At 45.4% G+C, this 17,199-nt stretch overlaps 1 protein-coding gene across 4 annotated transcripts in view; it reads right to left on the bottom strand.

Moving 5' to 3' along the window:
* The window catches only part of TPK1 (thiamin pyrophosphokinase 1), a 385,084-nt gene that overhangs the window by 136,398 nt on the left and 231,487 nt on the right, over positions 1–17,199 (bottom strand). For 3 of the 4 annotated variants that reach the window (XM_061996850.1, XM_061996851.1, XM_061996852.1), the window contains one exon: positions 16,845–16,914. In XM_061996850.1, the coding sequence (XP_061852834.1) occupies positions 16,845–16,914 (70 nt within the window). Of the gene's footprint in view, positions 1–16,844; positions 16,917–17,199 lie in introns of those variants that run through there. The other variant, XM_061996853.1, reaches the window with a different exon arrangement.

Below are 17,199 nucleotides of genomic sequence, written 5' to 3'. Positions count from 1 at the left end.
ACAAAGGAAAGTGTTAACGACAGCCCAAACTGTTGCATTTTTCCTGTTAATGTGAATATTTGAAGCTGTTCTCCAAACCAACACAGTACAAAATAAAGCGATGCTCCGGGGTTTAGGAACTGCTCACTTCTTTCCATGGTGCTGAGCACCCTTCTGTGTTCAGCTAAGCAGGAAAAACACAGTGTGCACAGGACAAGCAACTCCCAGAGACTGCTGCTAAGAACCTAGGGCTTATTTTTTTATTATACACATAAAGAATGTAGAGAGAAAATGAGCAATGTAGCCAGGACTGCCTCTGACAGTCAAGGGTCCCTCACTGACACGACCGAGGCAGATGAGACACCCAAAACTGTATTCTCTCTTTTCATGACCAAGTAACAGAGGGAAGAACTTGCCCTAAAAGATCTGTTTTTCCAGTTCTGCTCCCTCTCTGCTCTGCCCTGGTGAGGCCTCATCTGGAGTCCTGTGTCCAGTTCTGGACTCCTCAGTTCAAGACAGACAGGGAACTGCTGGAGAGAGTCCAGTGCAGGGCCACCAAGGTGCTGAGGGGACTGAAGCATCTTCCCTATGAGGAAAGGCTGTGGGACCTGGGACTGTTCAGCCAGGAGAAGAGAAGGTTGAGGGGAAACCTCAGCAACACAAGAGTGGGTGTGAGGAGAAACAAGGGGATGGGATCTAAACCCTGGTACACTCAGACTGAAGTAGTGGCAAACTACACAAACTGAGACTTAGAGCCGAGTCTAAAAAAGGCAGCAGCAGAAGCCAGAGTCAGCAGAGGGCTTCTTCGTGGAGTGCCACCAACGTTGGATTCTGCTGCTCCAAAGTGGGAACAAACTTTTCCAAGACAAAATGAGCACTTTCTCTTCTCTCCCAGAAGAGAGACAAACATGCATACTGTATTTTCCTTCCCTCCTAATTAGACAGTAACTAACAAGCCCTCCACTGTGGCTGGAAAACTCATTATACAATTTTAAAAGTCAGTTTTGATGACTAGTATTCTAACTCTGTGTGTCCTTTCTGTGACCTTCCACATCCATGAGAACACTTACAAGCCAAGCACAATCAAACAGTAAGCAGTTACGCGTGAGAGACGTTTGCTGGGATTTCATTCCTGCTGCAATTCACTCCTGCGATTCACCTGAGTGCCTGAAGTACCTGCCCTGAATTTAGCATCTCTTCATGGAAGAGGACCTGTGCAGGAGAGGTCGAGTTTGAAGAAGCCCTTTGCTTCCTCAGACTCAAAACTGCCGTAAGTAGCTTGGGGGAGAAATCCTTTAGAGCCTTTCCTACATGCTGACTCATGAGGGAGATGAGATTTATTCCCTTACTGAGCAGCCTGTTCCAAGCAGGCAAGGAGAAATCCACAGTCCTAACTATGCTTCTCCTCTCTGGGCCTGGATTTTCCTTACTAATTGCCATGTATACATAATATTATAGATTTATTTTCTGTTTCAAGAGACATCTTAACGCTTACCTAAAGGAGGAAAACTACCCAGAAAAGGTGAACTGCCACACAGAAAGTCATTTAAAAACATCTACTCAGAAGATACAAAGGCTTAAGGAGGAAGCCAGAAGATCTGATGCCAACAGAGGCACTGCAAGCCAATGTTGGCTCCCTTATGGTTAATGAAGTTTGTTCTGTCCTGAGCTCTAATTGTCTGTGGAGCAGCCACTGAGCAAACTTACAGCCTGATTTTGTGGAGATGTGCTTGAGTACCTCAAATACAATGACAACATTTGCTTGGGTTTTGAGCCCTTACGCTGATAAGGGACACAACACTTTCCAGAGAAACAATGCACTGAGGATCCTGAAAACACCTGGGCTGCACAGAGGAACAAAGCATCTCACTTCATCTGTTCTAGGGAACGTGAGTCCACACAGCAAGGGAGGGAGAAAAGACCCAGAGAGCAGACAGCTGAGTGAAGTCTGGCTGAAATTTGGTAAGTCACAGGGAGGCAGAACTTTGATTAAACCTTTTGCTGATGACCTGCACTGCAGCTTCCCCCAGCTGACAGAGAACACAGATATTCCACCAGAGCATTAGCACTTCAAAAGGTACCTGCACCCCTTGCCCAGCCCAGCACAGAAGCATTAATGAGAGAGACAGCAGAAGATAACTGCACACACAAAATAAGAGCTGGGCTATATTTGATCCTGATTTAGTAGGTAGATTTAGTGCTTATTCATCAATGGCAATCACAGATACAAACTGCATGTGTGACAGTGGAAACATTACAAATGAAGACATGACATAATAGAGCTCTCAGTCCTCAGCCCCTCCTCTCCCCAATCCTCCTGCATTCCCTCTTTTTGTCTAGGAGGGTTAAAAACACTGTCAGACAGAAAAGAACTCATTCTGGGTAAGTGGTGTGTAGCCCCCATCGAGTAATTTTCCATCACATAGAAAACCTTGCAATGTAAACTCTGATGCTGTTGCTGCCCTGCTTATTCTGAGAGATTTTTAGCAATACCCCCACATCAACTTCACAGTTTATTATGATTAAAAAAATAGTTATACAACCCTTCAGTGTTATCCTGCTAAGTTCTACTATTATCATTACCACTTTCACCTAATCTTGTATTAGACTTCAACAGACCAATTAGCTAGACTTGGAGACAGATCTTAAGGACACAGACCTACCTATAAATAATACAAATGCAGTGATGAGCTCTTATAAAAAGCTATTCCCTTTACATATTGTAGTGGTGGTGGTTCCTCAGGGCAGACATTCAGAGGGCTGATAGCTGCTGCTGTCTGCAGCCACCTACACAAGAGGGAGGGAGAGGAGACTGGACACAGGTGAGTAGAGAATTGGACACTCTGAATGAGTGGGTATGAAGAAGCTCTAGGAGTAGCCTGAAGGCTGCCACAGGCGACGTGATGTAATGTAACTCTCATTAGAAATGTCATTTAAGAGCGATGCACTAGAAGACAATGTGCCCCATTTCTTCAACATAAAACTCACTACCAGATAATGCCCAGGCTGGTAAGTTTTACAAAACCGTGTGAAGCTGGGGGGATGTGCCCAATAATGAGGTAAGAGACTCACATTTTGCTGGAATGACAGAAAAACTCTCACCCACGTTACTTTTTAAATTGTCCTTGAACAGGAATGCAAAGTCCTCCTGAAGATTAACAAACTCCACTGCACTGCAAGCAAACGAACACCTAAACTTGAGCTGGGTGCCTTAGATGGGCTCGTATCACAGAATCCCAGCATGGTGGGGGTGGGCAGAGCCCTGCAGAGCTGCTCCAGCCCCAGCCCCTGCTACAGCAGGTTCCCCTGGCTCAGGGGGCACAGGAACGTGTCCAGGTGGGGTTGGAAACCTCCCAAGAAGGAGCCTCCACACCCTCCCTGGGCAGCCTGGGCCAGGGCTCCCTCACCTCAGCACCAAAGGAGCTTCTCCTCCTGTGCCAGTGGAACCTTTAGTGTTCCAGCTTCTGTCCATCACCCCTTGTCCTGGTGCTGGACTCTACAGATTCCTGCAACGTGTTCAGAGACAGAAATCCTTTCCTCCTCAGAGACAACAGAGCAGAGCTCACCAGTCCATGAACATCTGAATCAAGTGATTTACAACAATGGGTGGGGGAAGAAAATAATCTACCTTTGGATTGACAATATGTCTGTGGCCCTGTGCCAAGATCCTGCCTGATACACTTGAACACGCTGGAATATTAAACCCCAGAAGCATGGGAACTGAAAGGGAAACATTGATGAGCTCTTCAACAGGGTTGTGACTATTTCTGCTGGTGCTACTGAAAGAAGGCAAAACCTGCCGTGGCTTTTCCAGTGTGAACGTGGCAAAGGGTGCACTTTCCACTCTGGTTAAAAATGGGAATGGGGGAGGCATCAGCCTCCTGATGACAGCCTCTTGAGCATGCCAGGAACGCTCTGAGAGGTCTCAGAACCACTCCTGAGGTGTGTTGTGGTCACATCTCCGTGTGACAGCGCTGGCCACTCAATCCCCCTTCTGTCACAGGCAAGTTGGAGAATAAAAATCACACTGACACCCAAGGGGATTTGATAATGGAATATGAAATAAACCAATAAATTTGCAGATGATTTTGGCTTTGCCTCGTGGTACTGCATTACACACCAAACATTCCCAGCCTCTCATTCATTACTATTTAATTACTACAGAACACCTTTCTTTCACACTTAATTAACCTCCTAAAGGAGCTTGTGACCTTGGGACCCTCCCACGCACTTGCAGCATGCCAATAAAATATTGCTCTGCCCAGGAATGCTGAGATGTAATGAAAGGCACAGGATTTTATGGGGAGCACAGGAAATATGAGAACCCTGCATGTGGTCACTTAATGAACAAGAGCTACAGCTCATCAGTTAGCGGCCAAAATTGGTACCAGAGTGACATTCAAAGATGCCACAAGAGTTTCCCCAGAGGACAAGCTAATTACAGTAAACAGGATCACAGATGCTCTTCCCTAGCACTTCCACTGTGGTGCAGGAGGAGGTGAGTAAGGGATCTGAGAGGGATCTGCCCTGTTTCTCTAAGCCAGCAGAAGCTCCAGTGTCCCCATAAGCCCAAGGACAGGGTGGCAAAGATCCAGCTCCTGTGACTCGCCAGAAATTGCTGTCCAACCTGAAATGCTTTGACTCTAGAAGGAAATCAGAGAGCAGTAACTTCTTCACAAGGGGAGGCAGAACCACAGCCCACACAGTCACTTTCATTGTTCTGCTACAAAGCCTCGAGTGCTGAGTCAACGTTGGCCCCTGGGTGCCAGTCAGAGCAGCTGCTTGCAGAATGGGCACGGGGTCGGTAACTCACTTGCTAGAGCACTGTTAACTCTTCAAAATGCTTTCCTCATCATCCTGAGGATTCCCTCTGAGGGCTAGCACCTCCATCAATCCAAGCATGCTCCTCACACCATTCCTGCCTGCACTAAACCGCCCCCCAAATTACCTTACACACGCATTTCTCTCTTCCTAAAATGAAAAGCACCGGGAAGAGGAGATACTGCCATCCACATCTGCCACTGCCTTAATTGAAAGTATGTGTTGTCAAACCTTGCAGATGAAATACTGCCTTTCTTTCTTCCTTGTGACAGTATAATGGTTGCTCCACTGAAGTTATTGGCTTGGTTTGTCCCAGAGACTTTCCAGGTTTAGCATCAAAACCATTTTCACTCTTTTCCTGTTCTTTCCCTTGTACTCTGTCACACCTTCCCAATTTTTGCCTTTTTTAGTTTATGACTGTGTCAACTGTCACTTAAGCTGCTTAGCCCTTCTAAGCACCGAGGCAACAGCCTTGCTGACAAAGACTTCAGCTCTGCCGGGTGGGATGACAACCACAGTCACTGCTCTCAAGGCTCTGCCCTGCAGCTGGATGGCCAGCACTCAAAACAGTGTCATTGGACTTGGAACACACATCAACTGCAGGGAAAAAACAAGTGAAATATCACTCTACTGCCAGCTCCTGTGATTAAAAAACCCCAAAAGATTGGGGGGAGGGGGAAGTCAACCTCAAAATCCCACTACCCACACACTAAATGTTCTGAGGTATACTTGGATACCAATCTCTTTGGTGCTGAAGAAAAAGAGTAATTGCAAAAGCCTTTTAACCAGCACCACTGCTACCCTCTGTGCCATTGTTTTGTACATCAATACACCTTTTCTAACCTGCTGCTCCTTTATCAGTCTTCTTCACTGCCATCCCATTAGCTCACTCCACACTAACGGGGGTAATCCAGTCTCGAGCTGCAAATCCCTAATAGTGCCTTCCCTTCACAGCCATTCTTCTTAATGCCCATAATGAATAAATGAAGGGGAACAGCCATGTGATTATTTACTGCTTCCATTCTTTTTTACACGCCAGACACCTTTCACACAGAGATCCAAATACTTAAAAGACATGCTGAAGGGAATCTAGAGAAAACTGCATGTGCATGTGTACTCTGATCCGAAACACCTTGTTACACGAGGTGGGTGCTTCCAATGGGCCACTCAGCTCCACTTCAAAAGAGAGAGGACACTTACTCCAGCTGGAGTCTTTACCACCCAGGGAAAGCCATGCAGTTTGAGAGCCAGGCTGCTCGTGTAGGCGGGATGTGCCTTAAGCGTTACTGCTCCAAGAACAATCTGTTGCTGCAGGATGAATTTCGATCCTGATGTTAATGTTTCCAAAGGCTACTCTAAATATTTTCATCACTGTGTGGGCACCACAAAGTAATTCCACATACAATAAGCAGTAATCATTCCCAGCTATTGCCAATGGTGCCTTCGAATCTGAAATCAGAGTAGGAGATGCTCAAACCCTGTTTACATGGCTAAAAGCTGTTTGTTGGGGGCTTTTAAAGCACAGGGGATTGAAAATGGATTATGTCCCAGTCTCTGGCTACTGGCAACACAGCAGTGAGAGTCTCGCTCTTGCTCCATCCATTTCAGGAGCTGTTAGAACAGTATCAGGCTGCTGAAAACACGAGATCCAGCTGTGGCAGTTGTGCTTGTAATTGCCATGGAGAAGCATTACTTACACTGCAAGAATTCAGGGCAATGTATAGAGAGGATGCAATAGCACAGACATCTAGAGCTTCACTCTTTCCATGTTAAGTCAATAGAAGATCCTAAATCTGTACAAAAGGTGGTCTGGGTCCTTTTTTTGGCAAGCACAGGCTTTACCTACTCCTGTGTTGTGAAATTAAAGAAAAAAACCCCACTAAATAACACTAAAACGTGGTGATGGAAAGAAGCTGGAACACAAAAAGTTCAATTTAAACAAAGGAAAGCCTGTTTCACTGTAGAGGTGAGAGAGCCCTTCAGGACCCACCTGGACACGCTCCTGTGTGACCTGATCCAGGTGGACCTGCTTTGGCAGGGAGGTTGCACTAAAGGTGCCTTCCAGCCCCTACCAATCTATGATTCTATGAACTGCTTATAAAAAGACAGTGAGATGGAGAATATTTGCAAGTAAAGGCACTGCCTACAGCTCACTTTGGTTTCAGAAACCATCCTGCTACCTTAGTGCATGTTTCAGCTGAAACACTCTCCATTTCTTAGCTGGGTTCATCAGCCAGAGCTCAGTGATGTGCTGATACTGGTCCAGAGCTCTGCAGAGACACCAACACCAGTCTGCAAGTGGACTCCAGACTTGCTTCAATGGAACACCCCACACCAGTAGAGAAGACAACCCAGGTGGACATTCATGCACCTCTGTTTACTGTAGGACATTGTCACCTCAGATCCAATCTAGGTTACCAGTTTCACATCCTCACACATGATCAGACACCATCTGCTCAGTTTCTTGGGATTGGTAGGCAAGATACTTCTGTACAGCTTATGTCGTTTCCAGTTGCCTTTGGCTATCTTTTAACATCCCTGCCCCCTGTAGCTTTACTTGTCCAAAAACATCTCTCTTCCCTTGCTTAAAATACAGAACTCCATGTTTCTCTGTAACTGACACTCACTATGGCTTTCAGGTACGTTGCCTAAAACGCTTTACCAATGAAGTCTGCATGCAAGACAGAGACAGCAAATTACCTCTGTTTGAAAAGCACCACTAAACCAAGCCATTAGATGACTCTTTCTCTCTCATTTGGCAAAAATAAAGGGCACGTTGGTACCTAAATCAGGCAAGTAGAAGATTGCTTGGACAGAAGTGTGCACACCCAGGAGTGTGATCTTTATATGAACTGTGAGTTGAAGGAGAACATTTGATCTTCTCTGAACGTAAATGCATCTGAGAGCAGCTTTGGAGGCATCACTGTACACACTCTGCACATGCTGGAGCAAATTGTATCCAGTAGCTCTTATGGTGCCTCGGGGCTCTAACCTTTTAGCAAGGATTAATCCTCTTGCCTTCAGCTCTGGAACTTGTGGAGCTGCCTGGCAGCCTCACCTAGTCCAACCGATGAACCGATGCTCAGCCTTTCATGCTTTGCAATGGGTTCTGCAGGTTTTGCTCCGTGGCTTGTCTGCATCAGAAGGGGCATGGAGTACTCATCACCTGGTTCTGGACAGTTAATTTATTAGCCACTCTCATTTATCAGCTATAATAAGCAGCCTTGATCATAGCTTGAGGACACAGCTCCTTGTTCCTGATAGCATTTTCTCTGAAAGTAACTCTGGGAGTACATAAGTAACATTTTAAACTGAAAAGCTGAAAGAGTCCATTTGTAAAATGGAAACACTCTTGGAATACAAATAGATTCAGAAGCAAATCTGAGCAGAAGTGGGAAAAACAGGTTAAAGATAAATGGATTCATATTTTAAAGTTTTACTTCTCGTTATGTTCTATAATGCATAAAAGTCCCCCGTTTGCAACTTACTGCCTTCACTAACACTACATTTAAACAGATTTGAAGTGTACAATCATCTGTTCTCAAAATAAAGGTGCCCATTTGAATGCAAATTGTTAAAAGTCAGAACTTCAGGCTTTCATGTATTTATAAAAAGAGAGCAGAGCCTACTGAAGAGAGAGAATAGCAAAGAAAACCAAGAAATAAACATCCAGCACACTTTTACGCTCCGACAATCACTAATAAGTTTACTGAAAGAGCATTTTAGACACAGCAAAAACTAATCTGCATAATTTATCTGTGGGTGTTATTGGTGTTCAGCCCCATCATGTAACATTCTGTAAGCTGAAGTCACCTGGAAGGGACCATACCAGCTTTCTGCAGGAGTCTTCTAGGCTGTGCAAAGAAGAGTTGAAAGAGGGACTGGGTACTATAGCAGTAGCAATCCTTCCCTGTGCCTCTGAAGGAGACACTGCACATTTATTATCACACCTTTGCTTTAAGGCATTGATAGCACGTGTGTTTCTGTGCTCCCACACTGAACGTGGGTCTTGGCATCCTTCTCGGCCTTAACAGAGCTTCTTTGCAGCTTCAGATTGCTCTTGCCATGCTCGGTATCAAGTTTGTATTTCAAGTTATAAACAACAAGTGCCGTTGCAGCAAAGCCCCAGCCTGCTCCGAGGCTTGGAAGAACTTCCCAGCTTCGCTTTGTTTCAGACACTGGAAAACTCCCCAGCCCGCCCCAAACCCTTGTAAAACGTATTGCTCCATAAAAGCAAGCTCTGCCTGCCCAATCCTTCATTTCTATTGATATTCAGAGATCCAAAAGGAACACAGGCACACGTTTCCCCCCAGCACAGCCTGCAGAGCCAGCTTTCCCCAGCTCCCGAGAATTACTCCTCAGGCACAGCCAAGCGAGTCGCTATAAAGCGCGGAGTGCTCTTCGGCCAGCTCAGGACTCTTCTCCCAGCTGCTTTTTCCAGCAGTGACTCAACACACAGATATTTTATCTCTACCAAGCCCTAACTTCTAGCATCGGGGTGGCCATAAATGATTTTTACCACGTTGTAAAGCCAGAAATCACCCAGGTGGTGATGACATTCCTCTGCTTACAGCACACCTGGGGCACCGATACGGCTTTGAGGAAGAAGCTGAAGCAATACAAACTCTGTGACTGAGAGACCTGGGATTAACTGAACGTGTCCCAATATTCTCCTTTCCTCTGACATTGTTTTTCCCTCTTTTTTCCAGAATTACTGTTCTGGACAAATCCTGACCCTTTATTTTCCTGGTTGGCAATTACACCTTGGCTTACGGTGCTCTTACTGGGACAGCACAGTTTTACTTGCAGAGTTTCACTGGCTGCCAGAAGACCTGCTTTCTAAGCCAAACTGTCCCTCAGCTTCACTCCATCTCCCCAGACTTTTGTGCAGCTTCTTCCCATCTACTCCTTCCTTAAGAAGATTAAGATCATTCCAGAAAAGCAGAGCCTCACACTTAGGTCTGTTGATGTGGCTAAAACATCAGTGTCCTGATGCCATCTGGGAATGGCAAAAAGTAGTGTCAAAAAGAAAAGAAAAAAGAAACTCTGAGGATTGATACCAAAATGTGCAGGTACCTCAGGTACTAATGGAGCCCCAGTCTGCCTCCACCTAGCACCTCATTAAATTCATAGAATCATAGACTGGTAGGGGTTGGAAGGGACCTTTAGAGATCATCCAGTCCAACCCCCCTGCAGAAGCAGGGTCACCTGGATCAGGTCACACAGGAACATGTGCAGGCAGGTCTTGAAGAGCTCCAAGGAAGGAGAATCCACACCCTCCCTGGGCAGCCTGTGCCAGGGCTCCCTCACTGAAACACTGAAATAGTTTTTCCTTATGTTTAAGTGGAACTTTTTGTGTTCCAGCTTCATCCCATCACCCCTGTCCTGTTGCTGTCCTGTTGTAGAAATGAGGGATGTCCCAACCTCCTGACACCCACCCTTTAGATATCTGTAAATGTTAATAAGATCCCCCCTCAGTCTGCTCTTCTCCAGACTAAACAGCCCCAGGTGCCGCAGCCTTTTCTCATAAGGAAGATGCTCCAGTGCCCTGATCATCTTGGTGTCCCTGCACTGGACTCTCTCCAGCACTTCCCTGTCCCTCTTGAGCTGAGGAGCCCAGAACTGGACACAGGACTCCAGATGAGGCCTCACCAGGGCAGAGTAGAGAGGAAGAAGAACCTCCCTTGCCCTGTTGCCCACACTCTGCTTGATGCATCCCAGGCTGCCATTGGCTTCTTAGTAAATTGTGAGGAACTGAGTAAATTCCTCACTAAACACTAACTTAAGGAGGAACTGCACTTGGTCTCTGTATTGGTTTAGCTTTGAACAAAGAAGTAACAGAAACTCTGATGAGACCATGTGAATGAGGACACCATCTCAGACCCTCTAAAGGTCTACTGCCTGCATTTTGAGGCTGACTGACTGAGAGTCTGAACTGATAATTCACTGGATGACTTGGAACAAAACAAAGGTTTGGATCCTCAGGTCTCTCTTTTAACCAGCAGACAATATTCTCACCCGAGATGCAACCTGGCACATCTACCTCTGCCACTGGTGAATTCAATTAAGTCAGTTCAGCAATCACATTCAGAAGATCTACCTAGCTGTGGGGCTTTCTTTTCATTTCTTTTTCTTTCTTTTCAAAAGAAAGAGAGCGAGCATGGGCCTGCACTAAGGCAGTGTCTCCTGGAGCAGCAGAAACAAGGCATGCACGCATTTCTGCACACACGCGTACATCGGGGTGGGACGCTGGCCAAATGTAGCTTCTGTAAAACTATGATGAGCCTAAAGCACCTTTCTACCAGAGGTCTAAGTTTCAGGACTGTCACATTCATTATTCATTATAAGGATTATGATTCTCCTACAGTTTGCAACCAAAATGCAGCACCAAGAGTAACTTACCCTCAGCCCATCAGTTAATAATGAAAAACTGTAAAAATGGGTTGCTTGGGGTTTTTTGAACCAGCTGATCATCTGCTGTGGGATTTGCAGGTGGAGGAGAAGGTGGAAAAGCCCTTGCCTTGTTTGTCATAGCTTATTGAATACAGTAGTAAGTACAACCAGAAGTAGCTCCAAGCAAAGCTACCTGTAAAAAGCTTTTACAGGCTGCTGCTGGTGTCTCCCTCAGAATGCATCTCCAGGTTTGTGTGATCTACAAAACACAGTACTTCTGCCCCCTCAAAGTCCTCAGCTGAATCACAGCCGTGTCTGTGTCACTCACAGACTTTTCCTTTACAGGATCTGGTGACTAGCTGAAGAGAAACAAAGCACCAGTGACCCAACCAATGTCTCCAGAAGAACACATACTGCTGGTCTGGCTTTGTACTGCTGCTTAACATCCAGAGCCATCCAGCACCAAAAAAAGCATGGATGATTTTCACCTCTCATCACAAGCCTGCAATGCCTGGTGAAGTCGTTGCCCTAATGCTTTCAGGAATCACTTCCCAATAAAGGACGTGAATCTAGGTTTAAATGTAGGACCAGACCTAGAGGTATCTCTTGATATTCAGTTCTTGATGTCCCAGCTCTTCATGGTTTCTGAAACAAGCTCTGACTTACATTTACAGTGCACGGCTATCAGAATAAAACCGTGTTGGAAAATGTAATCAAGTGAAAGTAATTAACTTGCAAATATAAATGAAAAACAAAAAAAAAGCCAAAATCGAGATTATCTCAGTGTATCTGGAGGATTGCTCATCTGCACCACATGAAACAAACACATTCCAAACACATTCATTTCCAACTGCTGAGAAAGGAGCTGATTTGTTCTTCTGAAACGTGTAGGTGCCTGGATGTTCCCGGAGGTCAGCCAGGATTTAACAGTGGATGCCATGGCAGGCATTCCCTAAAGGAGCAGGCTGTGGATAGTGATGTGGTTTCTGAACACTCCCACAGAATTTATTAGGATAAACTCAAGATCCTGATTGTGATCTTTAAACACTGCTGCAGTTTTCAGGTCAGGTGAAAATGTCTGATGTAAAAAACTTCCTTAAGCCACCTGACAAATAAAGCACTGCCTCAGCTTTCAGCTTCCTTGGCTTTCAGGCTGTAATCCCTCAATTCAAAGAATGTTTCCCCACAGAAGAGTCATTTCAAATAGCTTTGACCTCACTGCTCCAGAGGCTTTTACTTTTTGAATACAAAACACTACCAAAACACATCCTTATGTCAACACTAATGAAGCAAAAACTTCACATGTACAACTATCTCACATCCCCCACAAAGCATACAATGGATAGGTTTTAGAGACAAGAAAAGACCATTGTACTCTTCTAGTCTAACCCTCTACTCAGAAAATCCCATTCAGTGTTTTCTGCATCACTGCCCCACATTTTGCCTGAATATAAGACAGCTTAAAAAAACAACATCCAGTTTAATCTGAAGAGTTCAAGCAAAGAATTCCTCTCAACCCTACATTAAGCTACATCAATGGCTAATTGCCTTCATAAGTACCCTATTTCTAGTCCAATATGGAGCACAGTGAAGTATACATTAATTTCTCACTCTAAAATCCTATTGGGGATCCACTTTTCCATGAGCAGAAGGTTATTCAGGCAAGAAGACAAAAAAACCTCACTTTACATTTGGGTATTGTGTTACCCTACTGTTTCTTTTTTGATGATCTTTTGGTGTCTGTGCTTGAAATGTAGCAGCTACATCAACCACAAATGTCTACAGAATTTGCTCCTAATGTCCAAACACGTACATGTAGGCTCTTGGAGCTGCCTCCCTGCATGCCCAGATCAGAGAGAGCTATTATAGATAATTTATCTCTATATATATCATTACGTAATATGTAACAGCAGCTGCATTTGCATGTCCATCTCGTATTTGTTTTAGATGTAGAAACCACTGCCTCAAAACACACAGACATTTTCCAGTTTCACTGCTGCTTTATGCAGTTCACTGAAAGAAACTGGGAGGGCAGCAAAAGAGATGTTCTTAGTGGCTGTAGGCAACCCATCCTGTGCCACACAGCAAGTCTGATATGCTGACAGACCAAACAGCAGCCCAGAAAGCTGCTGCTTTCAATGATAGGATTATCCTTCCTCTCCCAGCGCCCACCCCTCCCTTCTCTAACCTGAGGCTCTTGATGTTGCAAAACCTAAGTACAGGATGGATTTGCCATCTCTGGGGAAAACACCATGTGAGACACAAGTACTAATGATTGTTTTTATAGCTGCCAATACGATGATAGTTCTCGATGCATCTTCACCTTCAGATGCCCCAAAGCCAGAGGCACACAGGTTAATCGATGCCTCAAGATTTAATCACAAAGTGTTGAGGAAGAAGTTGCTGTAGTGTGAGACAGATAAGCAACAGCCTTACTCTGGAGTGGCTAACAATGACTCAAGGAAATGTGCAAGGCAATAGGATAAGGCAGAGCAAAAAACCCATAAGGATCAGTAATTCACCTTTAACTGATTAACTGCAAACATTTAGCAATCAAGGACAGTTTAGCAGTAATCCTTATTTCTGAGTGGGAATTGTTAACAGAATAAAACCAGAGCCTAAGGAAAATAGCCTTTCTGGGCTGTAGAGCCAGCAAGAGAAAAGCCATAGAGCAGAGGAGTCCATCCCCTCTCCCCTCCTGCCTCTCCTCTGTCCCCAGCACCGACAGCTCCCAGTGACACATCTCTCTAAGGACAAGTTAGCCTTGCCCTCTCAGCTACTCTTCCTATCCCTCCTGCTCTAGAACACAACTTGTTTTAATTCCTCCCCACCAGCAGCTACAAAAGTGAAGAGTTTCTTGGGCTGAGTGGTTTCTAAACAATAACTGCAATTCAGATGGGTTGAGCTAGTTTTTACACGATCTCAGGGGGAAACCAACCAAAGTCGTCATGAAAATGACACCACAAACACAGATGATGTCCAAGACCTTACACATGTTCATCTCATGACTTGAAGCCACACTGCTAAGCCAGCTTTGCACAGAGCCTGAGAGAGGAAGGCAAGAGCGAGGGCTTCCTTTGCTTGAAGGGAAGGGGTGAAGCATTCCAGCACAGAAATCAGGGCATGGATGGAGAAAACAGAACATGGATGGGGGCAGGGGAGATCTCAGCAAGATCTGGATTGGCTTGAGAGTTGGGCAGAGGAACTTCATGTGGTTTGACAAGGGCAAGTGCAGAGTCCTGCACCTGGAGAGGAACAACCCCCTGCACTAGGACAGGCTGGGGGTGACCTGCTGGAGAGCAGCTCCAGGAGAGGGACCTGGGAGTGCTGGTGGGCAGCAAATATGAGCAGCAACGTGCCCTCGAGGGCTTTCCAGGGGGCATGAAGTGTGGGCAGCAGGCCAAGGGAGGTTCTGCTCCCCCTCTGCTCTGCCCTGGTGAGGCCTCATCTGGAGTCCTGTGTCCAGTTCTGGGCTCCTCAGCTCAAGAGGGACAGGGAACTGCTGGAGAGAGGCCAGCGCAGGGACATCAAGATGATCAGGGGATGGAAACATCTCTCTGATGAAGAAAGGCTGTGAGACCTGGGACCATTTAGCCTGGAGAAGAGAAGGCTGAGGAAGGACTTAATCAACACTTCTAAGTGCCTAAAGGGCAGGTCTTGCTGCTTTTCATTCAGCAGCATGGACAGGCTCAAGGTGAGAAGCAAGCTGAAGCAACAGGTAAGTCTCCTGTAGAGCATCTTGCCTAGCTTTAGCCACAGCAGTTCAAGACAGCTGTGAACTAACTGAAGAGAGGCTGCCTGATGATTTGTAAGAACCAGCTAACCAGGTATACATCAGGAATAGAAGCACTGGGTTTGTCTTCACCTTAAACCAGAGGGAAAGAAAGGTGCATCTCTTGAGGTCATCTTTAGCCCTGTATTTTTCTAGGATTTGGAAACAGATCCTTCAGAATACCAACAACTCCTTCCCTGTCTCCAAAGGAAGACACTCCTGTAACAGCCTCACATTGCAAGCTGTCCTTCCCCCAGAATCTTATCATTCACTCACACTCTAAAAGATTCTTCACAAGCTCTGCTGTCACTGAGAATCAAGACCAAAATATCAATCAAGTTCTTCATTTATATCTCTGGGATATAATAATCTCTCTAGAATTAAAGGACCAGAGTTTTCAGGTTTTGAAAAAGCCACAATTAGACATCAGGGCTTTGAATAAAATGGAGTTCTAAAGAGAAAGTTAAGACAGAATTTAAGAAATGATGAGCGTGTCAGTAGGGTCTGAGCAGGCAGGTCTTTAATAGCACTGGACAGGGAATTTAAGGGAGAATATTTCAGAGAAGTAAATGACTTTTCTTTGCAGCAGAATGATGTGTTTAAAGACAAAAATCAAAATTATGCAGGGTTTTCTTTGTTTCAAAAGAATTGCTTTGAAGGTAAAATATACCTACCCAAAGCAATTAAGATGAGAAGAAGAAAGGCAGAGAAAAAGAATACTCCAAGGGCCAAGTACATAAGACTGCAAGAACTACTCAGCCAAGGTATAATCATCCATTTTCCCCCGAATTATGCTTATTTAATACGAACAGAAAGATGTGCAGAAGACATGAATGGGTTACAGAAGAAGGTAAAACAAAAGCTGTAAGATGTTGTTCTTTGGAAAGCATTATCAAAGAGCATGGCTTGCTGCAGGTCAAACAGCAATTAGGCTGTGCATGGCTCTGTGAGCAACTTCTGGGAGAAAAGAAATGCAAGATTACAGAAGGAGTGCTCCTAAAACAGTCAGGAGTGCTTGACAGACTCCCATCTGGGCTTTGGCAGCTGTAGATCTCAGCCATCAAACTTCTCACAGGTGACAAAGGAAGACATAGGAAGTTAACTTTTACTTTACAGCCTTCCTCCTCAACTCTGGTCTTTACTCTGAAGGGCAGGACACGAAGCTTCCCCCTGGCCTCCATCATGCACTTGCCGTGAGATGAATCCCAAAATATGTGTCAGAATTCACTGTATGAACAAAATTGTTCACACAGTTCTATCAAATGCTTGTCTCATTCCTTTGCCCCAAGAGTCAGCTTTATTCATCTACTTGCTTTTATTAAACTACTTATTTATGTTGTCCTGCTGAAAACAACTGAAAATCCTACAGACAAGCAAGAAAAGATCCTTAGTAACCTCAGATTAACAGTGTTTGCCCTGCAAAAATGAGAAAGCACTTCAGGGCAGTGCTATGCATCACAACCCCAGCTCAACACTTCTGGGGCAGAAATCTGGGGTCCTTGACAATTGTGTCATAGAACCATAGAGTCGTTTCAGCTGGAAGAGACCTTTAAGCTCATGGGGTGCAGCCTTTGTCCCAGCCCCATCAACCACCAGCCCATTTCCCTCAGTGCAGCACCCACCTGTCTCTGAAACCCCTCCAGGGATGGTGACTCCAGCACCTCCCTGGGCAGCCCCTTCCAGTGCCTGACAACCCTGTCACAGAAAACAAAAGTATAACCTCTGTACGTGCCTTTGGTCACATATGATGCCTTGGCATTAGTTCAAGTACCATGCCCAGAGCAAGCAACCACTTCAATACCTGGACAGATCCTGTTCCTCCAGTTTACTGTCACTGGGAGAGATGACTGCAATGACTTCAAGGTTATTGTTAACATACCTGTCCTGGCTTCCTTCTGTGATGTGGTAGAGACGGTTGGCACCTCCATCAGCACAAGCTCTCAGGGCAGCTGCAAGTGAAGAAACAGAACATCAGTGTCCTGGCATTATCAACAAAACCCCACAACCAGTTCCTCCATTCCCACCATTTCTGTGTTAATCGTTCATTGCAGCACAGGGGATAAACCTGAGATCTCACTTGGCTTTTCCCTTCCTGTACTTGACCACTTCCCTTGTTTCTCCACATAGACACCTGAACTGCTTTGATCAGACCAGTGCAAACCCTCACCTGACTCTGACACTGCACTTCCCAAATAGCTTCTTTCTATCTATTGTAACCTACTGCCCCACGAGCT

This window comes from Colius striatus, chromosome 5, assembly GCF_028858725.1.
Source record: "Colius striatus isolate bColStr4 chromosome 5, bColStr4.1.hap1, whole genome shotgun sequence".
Lineage (NCBI taxonomy): Eukaryota > Metazoa > Chordata > Aves > Coliiformes > Coliidae > Colius > Colius striatus.
Note: the sequence above shows the minus strand (reverse complement) of the source record. Positions and strands in the feature narration are given on the sequence as shown.